General features: G+C 44.6%; 1 protein-coding gene across 15 annotated transcripts in view; it reads right to left on the bottom strand.

Moving 5' to 3' along the window:
- The window catches only part of AGRN (agrin), a 670274-nt gene that overhangs the window by 134908 nt on the left and 525365 nt on the right, over positions 1–10001 (bottom strand). For all 15 annotated transcript variants that reach the window (XM_075327095.1, XM_075327101.1, XM_075327098.1 and 12 more), the window contains one exon: positions 8724–8829. In XM_075327095.1, the coding sequence (XP_075183210.1) occupies positions 8724–8829 (106 nt within the window). The remainder of the gene's footprint in view (positions 1–8723; positions 8830–10001) is intronic.

Here is a 10001-nt window from a genome sequence, read left to right as displayed (position 1 = left end):
CCTGTGTATTATCCCTGTACTGTAACATCACTGTGTGTATTACCCCTTTACTGTGACATCACTGTGTGTATTATCCCTGTCCTGTGACATCACTGTGTATTATCCCTGTACTGTAACATCACTGTGTGTATTACCCCTTTACTGTGACATCACTGTGTGCATCACCCCTGTACTGTGACATCGCTGTGTGTATTACCCCTGTACTGTGAAATCACTGTGTGTATTATCCATGTCCTGTGACATCAGTGTGTGCGCATTACCCCTGTATTGTAACATCTCTGTGTGTATTATCCCTGTACTGTAACATCACTGTGTGTATTATTTCTGTACTGTGATATCGCTGTGTGTATTATCCCTGTACTGTGACATCACTGTGTGTATTATCCTGGTACTGTGACATCACTGTGTGTATTATTCCTGTACTGTGACATCACTGTGTGTATTATTCCTGTACTGTGACATCACGGTGTGTATTTTCCCTGTACTGTGACATCACTGTGTGTATTATCCTTGTACTGTTACATCCCTGTGTATTACCCCTGTACTGTGACATCACTGTGTGTATTATCCCGGTACTGTGACATCACTGTGTGTATTATCCCTGTTCTGTGACATGACTGTGTATTATCCCTGTACTGTGACATCACTTTGTGTATTATCCCTGTACTGTGACATCGCTGTGTGTATTATCCCTGTACTGTGACATCACTGTGTGTATTATCCTTGTACTGTTACATCCCTGTGTATTACCCCTGTACTGTGACATCACTGTGTGTATTATCCCGGTACTGTGACATCACTGTGTGTATTATCCCTGTTCTGTGACATGACTGTGTATTATCCCTGTACTGTGACATCACTTTGTGTATTATCCCTGTACTGTGACATCGCTGTGTGTATTATCCCTGTACTGTGACATCACTGTGTGTATTATTTCTGTACTGTGATATCACTGTGTGTATTATCCCTGTACTGTGACATCACTGTGTGTATTATCCCGGTACTGTGACATCACTGTGTGTATTATTCCTGTACTGTGACATCACTGTGTGTTATTCCTGTACTGTGACATCACTGTGTGTATTATTCCTGTACTGTGACATCACTGTGTGTATTATTCCTGTACTGTGACATCACTGTGTGTATTTTCCCTGTACTGTGACATCACTGTGTGTATTATCCCTGTACTGTGACATCACTGTGTGTATTATTTCTGTACTGTGATATCACTGTGTGTATTTTCCCTGTACTATGACATCACTGTGTGTATTATCCCTGTGTTGTGACATCACTGTGTGTATTATCCCTATACTGTGACATCACTGTGTGTATTATCCCTGTACTGTGACATCACTGTGTGTATTATCCCTGTACTGTGACATCACTGTGTGTATTATTTCTGTACTATGATATCACTGTGTGTATTTTCCCTGTACTGTGACATCACTGTGTGTATTATCCCTGTGCTGTGACATCACTGTATATATTATCCCTGCACTGTGACATCACTGTGTGTATTATCCCTGTACTGTAACATCACTGTGTATTATTTCTGTACTGTGATATCACTGTGTGTATTATCCCTGTACTGTGACATCACTGTGTGTATGATCCCGGTACTGTGACATCACTGTGTGTATTATCCCTGTACTGTGACATCACTGTGTGTATTATCCCTGTACTGTGACATCACTGTGTGTATTATTTCTGTACTATGATATCACTGTGTGTATTTTCCCTGTACTGTGACATCACTGTGTGTATTATCCCTGTGCTGTGACATCACTGTATATATTATCCCTGCACTGTGACATCACTGTGTGTATTATCCCTGTACTGTAACATCACTGTGTATTATTTCTGTACTGTGATATCACTGTGTGTATTATCCCTGTACTGTGACATCACTGTGTGTATTATCCCGGTACTGTGACATCACTGTGTGTATTATTCCTGTACTGTAACATCACTGTGTGTATTATTCCTGTACTGTGACATCACTGTGTGTATTTTCCCTGTACTGTGATATCGCTGTGTGTATTATCCCTGTACTGTGACATCACTGTGTGTATTATCCTGGTACTGTGACATCACTGTGTGTATTATTCCTGTACTGTGATATCACTGTGTGTATTATCCCTGTACTGTGACATCACTGTGTATAATCCCTGTGCTGTGACATCACTGTGTGTATTATCCCTGTGCTGTGACATCACTGTTTATTATTCCTCTACTATGACATTGTATTACATATAGCTGGTGCGCTTATTACTTATATATATTGGAATTATTAGCAGTTGATGACGATATTACCTGTAAGTGGTGGATATATAACACACCTTATGAGATTATTACTGTACATTGTACACTACATATTAGTTATAATTTTTCTTTCTTACGGCTGACAGAAATATTACACGTAGTTGTTGAGGCATTTACTTTAACAAGTTTGCTTAATGATGACGTCTGGTTGATAGGATTAGAGTTGGTGGGAACATTATGTGTAGTGGATTAAACTATTACTCATGGTTAGAATGAATTTAATTTGTTTTATATAGCGGTATTATAAAGGGATCTGATTTATGGTTGGGGAGATAAACGTTACTTGCAGTTGGAGGAAATATTCCCCGTAATTATAATTTACGCTCATTTCATGTAGCCGGGATCACTTGTCACCGGCTCATACAGTACAAGACAAGCAAGGAGAATTTTACATTTATCTGTCATGTAGCTCCTGGAATTGGACTCTTTGTCCTGTTCCATCATCACTGACTCATTCTGCAATTTACAACCAAGGAAAAAAAAACCCTTTGATTATATGTTAGGACATGTAAAATATGGCGTTGGGAGTCTATGATTGTCTATGCAAGCTCTTCTAACCTTCTCTCAATTGTATCGCGCAAATGTAACATCCGCCTTTACGTTAAATGTGAGAATATATGTAAAAAAAAACACAAACCTTGATTTTTCTTTGATGAAATCAGTTCCCTGTGTTGTAAAATGCTAAAAGATTTTTTTTTTTTTACTAAGAGCCAAAAGTTACAGATGACGGCTTATTTTGACCTAGTAAACTACTGGCGCACAGTAACCAATTGACGGAATATACATCATAAATTTACCAATACTGTAGATCTATATTAAAAAAATAAACATTTTTATAGTGCAAATAGAGTTTAATCTAAAACACATTGCATGTACTTAATATAAAGGGCCATGTGTACGCCTCTCGAGTGTGGTGAAGCAGATCACTGTATCACAATGGAGCTTTTATGGTCTATAGAGCGCGCACAGTGGCGTGCACAGGAGAGAGATGGGTTCACATTATAGTGCTGGGCATTGCCCCTTCCATGACTCTTGGACCAATATTTCATCCCTTGCTTGCTAACAATACAGTTTCTGTACAGTTTCTCACCATTCAAAAAGTAAAGGCTGTGATTCCCATTTACAGCAAGGTCCACTTTCTCCATTAAGTCACATGACCACTATAATTTTTATGCCCTTGCTTGCATACTCTTTAAGAGTGAGAATTTGCCCCCCCCACTTGTCACATCTCCATCAGAGTCTTTGGCTGTGATTTCTGCTCCTGTCACCAGATGCCGCCTTGTTCCCATGGTGGATAGTGCTGGTGGTAGGGGAGGAGCCGGTACTCCTCTGGAAATTGCTCCTGCAACTTATGCTCTGGCCACCAGGTGCCGCCTTGTTCCCACGGTGAGCGGTGCTGGTGGTAGGTGAGCAGCCGGTACTCCTCTGGAAATTGCTCCTGCAACTTATGCTCTGGCCACCAGGTGCCGCCTTGTTCCCACGGTGGGCGGTGCTGGTGGTAGGGGAGGAGCCGGTACTCCTCTGGAAATTGCTCCTGCAACTTATGCTCTGGCCACCAGGTGTTGCCACTTTCCCCCAGTGGGCGGTGCTGGTGGTAGGGGAAGTGCTGGTACTCCTCTGGAATTTGCTCCTGCAACTTATGCTCTGGCCACCAGGTGCTGCTGCATTCCCATGGTGGGCGGTGCGGGTGGTAGAGGAGTAGTCAGTACTCATCTGGAAATTGCGCGTGCGACTTCTGTTTTTCCCACCAGGCACCGCCGCATTCCCACGGTGGGTGGTGACGGTAATAGAGGGGGATTCAGCACCAGTAGCTCCGGTGAGCGCAGTCTCCGCCCATCCACCAAGCTTGGTAGACTCTGGAACTTGCAATACCACTGGCTGACTGTAGGGTTGTGTGCCTTCCAGCTAAGTTATCACCTTCCAGCTCCAGCCTATGGGAAGGCACCACACCCTTCTTATACTTTCCATTGCCTCCTGATACCTGCCAGATATAGCCTAGAGTTCTTGTACTGCTGCATGTCTGGTTTTTCCCCTGCTAGTCTTGTACTAAAGTTCCCTGTGTCTTTGACCTCTGCCTGTTTACTGACATTGTACCCAGCCTGACATCTTGGTTTTGAACTTGGCCTGTTTTCCTGACGTTTCTTCTGCCTGGTGATTTGGTACGTTTTGGACATCTGGTTTTGACCTTTCCTGAAGACTATCCCAGTCCTTGGACTGCAGCCTTTCCACAGGCAAGGATCTCCTGGACCTAGGAGTAAATTCAGATCCCTGTATAGGGATTAAAAGGTTTCATGGTACCTCGGGATCTTGCTTGTGGATGGCTTGCGCCTAGTCTGCCGAAGACAGTCTGTGGTACTGGACAGCCGTCAAACCACTAAATAAATTATAGCACTATTGTCTTAAATCTTTAGGTTGCAATCTATGGGAATAACCAATTGCAGAGGAGATCCATCAAAACTGCTGCTGCAAAAGAAAAATTGAAGCAGTTGCCCAAAGCAATTAACCAGATGCAATTTTTCCAAACCCATTTTTTAAATGAAACAAGCAATCTTATTAGCATGAGCAAACCCGAAAAAGTGTGGGGTTTGGACCTGACACCTAGTACTCAATGCTCGAAATCAAAATTCTCATGGAAATCCAAGTTCAGATGCTGAATAAAGTTTGTTGAAAGGCAAAATCAACAAACTTTTGGCATGGGGAAGATGCTTGTCCACAGCTGGGAACAAAATAAATGACAAAAAAAAACAAACTTTGGGAACCCCTTTTCTGATAACCGGTGCAGGTAAAGCAGACAGCTGCAGGCTGCAGCCCATAGCTATCTGCTTTACCTTGGCTGGGTATCCAAAATAGAGGGGATCCCATGCCATTATTTTAAATTATAAATAAATAATTTAAAAAAACATTATCAAAAATATATAGCCAAGGTAAAGCAGGCAGCTAGGGTCTGATATCAAGCTGGAAAGGCCCATGGTTATTTGGGCCTTCCAAGCCTAAAAGTAGCAGCCCGCAGCTGCTCCACACATGGGGCATCCATTAGATGAGCCATTTCTGGTGCTTTGCCTATCTTTTCCCAATTGCCCTGGTGCGGTGGTAATCAGGGTAATATTTTTGAGGTTGGTGTCAACTGTGAATTGACAACTAGCATAAAGCCCAGGGGTTAGTAATTGAGAGGCATCTATCAACACACACGGCATTACTAACCCAGTAAGTGTACAGTTAAAAAAAACACACTGGTTTTCGGTGCTAGTCTATTTCACCTCCTGGTTGATTGAGAACAGAAATGGACCTTTATCCCACGCCTCTTCATCCTCGCATGACTAGTGACATAGCTTCTAGTTGCCAGGTTCATTAGCTAAGTCACAAAACTTATTAGTCTCTGAAGTAGTCATAAGTGGTTTTGAAAGGCCATTACTGAATTGCTCCAAGCTTGTTGATGGTTATAGGAAGTGATCAATTGCAGTTATTTCTTCCAAAGGCTGCAAACAAATATTAAGTTGAGGGGGACAACAATTTCGTCCCTTTAAACTAATAATTAGTAATTAAGTACAATTTTTTTCTTTTTTTCTAAATAGAGGTTATCCATTTGTTCTCTTTCCCTAGGGTCTAAGGGGAAAACTTTTCTCCTTGAGGAGACTGACAAAACAATCTGGCTGTCAGTGGTGAGGAGTCTTATAGCTGCAATGCTCCTCTGGGTAATATTCAAATTGTCTCTTCAGGGAGGAAGTAGACGAACTCAAGTGCCACCTATTGGAAGTAGCAATCCTAAAAGTCAAAAGTGGCCCTTTAACAAGCCTTTTCATATGACCTAGGATTTATGCCAGATCAGAACCTCAATTTGCAGACATGGTGTATCGGGATGATTGTCCCTCGTCAGTGCAAAGTATGAGATCTGATCTGGCTGAATGAATAGCTCTACTGGGGTTTAAAGGTTTCTCCTTAGACCCCAGTAGAGCTTCTCATTCAGCCAGATCAGATCTCATACTTTGCACTGACGAGTGACAATCATCTCGAAAGTTTTCCCCTTAGACCTCAGTAGAGCTTCTCATTCAGCCAGATCAGACCTCATACTTTGCACTGACGAGGGTCAATCATCCCGAAACACCATGTCTGCAAATTGAGGTTCTGATCTGGCATAAATCCTAATTCATATGAAAAGGCTCGTTAAAGGGCTACTTTTGACTTTTAGGATTGCTACTTCCAATAGGTGGCACTAGAGTTTGTCTCCTTCTTCTCTTTCCCTAAAAGCCAAACAAATAACACGGCACTATCCTAGCGGAGATTAAGGCTATGTGTGCACGTCTGCGTTCTGCCGTGACAAATATTCCACAGCGTTTGGTCACTGCATGTGCGTTTCAAAACGCAGCCAAAAAGCTGCGTTTTGGATGCATTGTGAATGCAGAATTCATGTGTTCTGGATGCTTGCTCTGCCATAGACAGAGTGGGAAAAGCATCCAAAACGCACAAAAGAAGTGACATGTTGCTTTTTAGAATGCAGTGATTCAGCCACAAATTTCAGCATTCAAATCGCTGCGTTCTAAAACGCAACGTGCGGATGGATTATGCACAATCTTAATAGATTGTGCTGGGGATGCAGGACGCATGCCTTTACGCTGCAGTGCAAAGCTCTGCGTCAAGGCATGCAAAACGCACACGTGCGCACACAGCCTTATACCCTACCGATATTTTTATTTATTTATTTTTTTAAAAAAAGAGAAACAATGACAAATCTAAAAATAAATGAGTGTAGAGTCGAGATCAAGGATGCGGAGAATAAAAAGAAAATATGTAAAAAACAACACTGCGATCAGTGCAAAAAGTTGACCAAGAGCTCATCTAGTCAACAGATTGCGAGGAAGTATGGATAGATACCTAGGATGTGTGACGCCTTGGCCTATCAGGTCGTCACAGGGTATTGTGCAATCTGCCCTTCTGTACAGTATCCACCTCCTCCTTGGTTATGGATCCTGGTCTTTCGGTGTTGCTAAGAGCAGAGCCAGTCAAAACCCTAGGAACACTTTGCACCACACCCACCAGACACACCATTGGGGGGCCTGAAAGGAATAGAGCCGCCCACTTGGGGGGTTGGTAGGGGAAAGTGAGAAGTGTAGAAGGAATAGGAGAGAGAAAGTGAAGAAGTAGGAGTGTGGAGTGGTGGTGACTCACAAAGTGAGAGGTCACCGGTTTAAGAGCAGGGCTCCTTGAGACTACTAGGTGGCAGACGTTGGTCTGGGTCTGGTAGGAGCTGGAACCCCAGTCGCAGGGGATCGTGTCAAGGGGCATGGATCTGCAGAGGAGGGCAGCCGGCAGCCTTGAGCCATCTCCGGGCAGGGGCCAGGGCACGACGGGGTACGTGGACCCTAGGCCAGGAAGTAGCTTCACGTATCCTGGTAATTTACCCGACGAGGGTAAAGTCTTCAAGATTCATCCTCCACCTGCTCCAAAATCGGGGTACTAGTGCAACGAGGGGATAGGACATTCCCAATACATAATCCAGAAAATCCCAAGCGTCAACCCTGAGAGCAAGCTCACTCCATTAGCCATAACGGGTGAGCGGGACCCGACTAGTTCCACACTACAGGGTTCAAATAGTGAAGAAGGTGCCACGGAAAAGGTCACAGGCTAACAAGCAACACTAAGGGGCACGGATCCATGCGTGCTCCCTCCCTGCTGCAGCGGTGCTCAGAATTCTGGTTTACAAGCTGTCGGTGTCAGTATTCTTGGACTGAGTACACAGAAAACCCTTTTCCTCACCATCACCAACGGCAACCCTGCACTACCATCACCGGGGCAAACCCGCTACCACGGAGGGGTTAAACACCTTCCTGCCATACCACCGCCACCGGGCGCTCCCAACATCAGCGGTGGTACTCCATCTTACCACGCACTGTGGGTAGCGTCACGAACTTCTAACCCCCCTGTACATATCCCCCCCTTTTAAATTCGAGTGTCCACAAGACCCCCGGGTCTAGAGACCCCTCGAGCCACCGCGGTTCTGGATCCGAGCGGCTCGGCCGCTGACACGGGGACGGTACAGATGCCCTTCTGATAAATAATTACAGCAGAGGGGACGCACAAAATATTCCACAAAAAAGAACGACGCAAGGAAATTTAAGACTTTCTGCCGTTGTAGAAGTTAAAATACTGAATTTCGCTTTAAAGACTTCTGGAGCAAATAAGCCTCTCATCTGCTTACTATCATTTGTCAGCTGTATGACAATAATCCAAATCCTGCAGTGAATTCTGTGCCAAGAGATTTGGCTCAGGAATCTGCAAAGCTTGTAAATGGTCAGAGATCTCATCACAGATCAGAGAAAATCAAGAGGAAAAAAAAATAGAAAAAAAAGTCCCCAGTAGGGAAGGGATTAGTGAAAACTGAAAATTATAATAATCCTGTCTCTCACCTCTGCAGGGACCTTGTCCAGCCACGTATAGGTCTTGGCGTCTTTCACAGCGCGTTTTCTTTAATTCGCAATCATTAGAATAAGTTACACCGTCCGAACCACACACCTATAAAAGATAAAGTAGAGGGCGACCCATGAATATGTATGGCGGAATCTTGGTCCGGTCATCACAATTCATTATACTGGATTATTCAATTCTGAACTACATACTGTGCCATAAAAGGTACAGATTTCTAAGTGGAGATCATTCCGATTTATCACCATGTAATGAGAAATTCATAAGCAAGTATTAAAGAGGTTGTCCACTACTTTTACATTGACGGCCTATCATTAGCGTAGGTCATCAATATCAGATCGGCCAGGGTCCAACTCCCTGCACTCCCGCCGATCAGCTATTTTTGGTCCCGGCGGCGGCAGTAAATGCTCAGTTCCGGAGTTGCTGCGCCTTCTGATAGTGGCCGCAGCCGGTGACTGCACATCCGCTCCTTATTGATCTGAATAGGAGGCGGATGTGCAGTACCTGGTTGTGGCCGCTATCAGAAGACGGAGCAGCACCAGAACTGAGCATTTCCGGCTGCCTGCTACCACCGCCGCCACCAAGAACATTTGATTGGCGGGTGCCAATCAGACATTGATGACCTATCCTAAGGGGCCCTTTGCACACTACGACATCGCAAGCCGATGCTGTGATGCCGAGCGCGATTGTCCCCGCCCCCGTCGCAGCTGCGATATTTTGTGATAGCTGCCGTAGCGAATATTATCGCTACGGCAGCTTCACACGCACTTACCTGCCCTGCGACGTCGCTCTGGCCGGCGAACCGCCTCCTTCCAAAGGGGGTGGGTCGTGTAGCATCACAGCGACGTCACACGGCAGGCGGCCAATAGAAGCGGAGGGGCGGAGATGAGCGGGACGTAAACATCCCGCCCACCTCATTCCTTCCTTATTGCAGACGGGACGCAGGTAGGAGATGTTCCTCGCTCCTGTAACTTCATACAAAGCGATGTGTGCTACCGCAGGAACGAGGAACAACATCGTACCGTAGCTGCAGCCAAAATAATGAAAATGACCGACACTACACCGATCATAAGATACCGACGCTTTTGCGCTCGGTAATCGTAGTTAAAACGATTTACACACTATGATGTCGAGAGTGACGCCGGACATGCGTCACTTTCGATTTGACCCCACCGACATCGCACCTGCGATGTCGTTGTGTGCAAAGGGCCCCTAAGGATAAGCTATCAATCTGAAAATCGTGGACAACCCCTTTAAAGAAC

This window comes from Anomaloglossus baeobatrachus, chromosome 11 (assembly GCF_048569485.1).
Source record: "Anomaloglossus baeobatrachus isolate aAnoBae1 chromosome 11, aAnoBae1.hap1, whole genome shotgun sequence".
Taxonomy (NCBI): domain Eukaryota; kingdom Metazoa; phylum Chordata; class Amphibia; order Anura; family Aromobatidae; genus Anomaloglossus; species Anomaloglossus baeobatrachus.
This window is presented reverse-complemented; position numbering and strand designations above follow the sequence as displayed.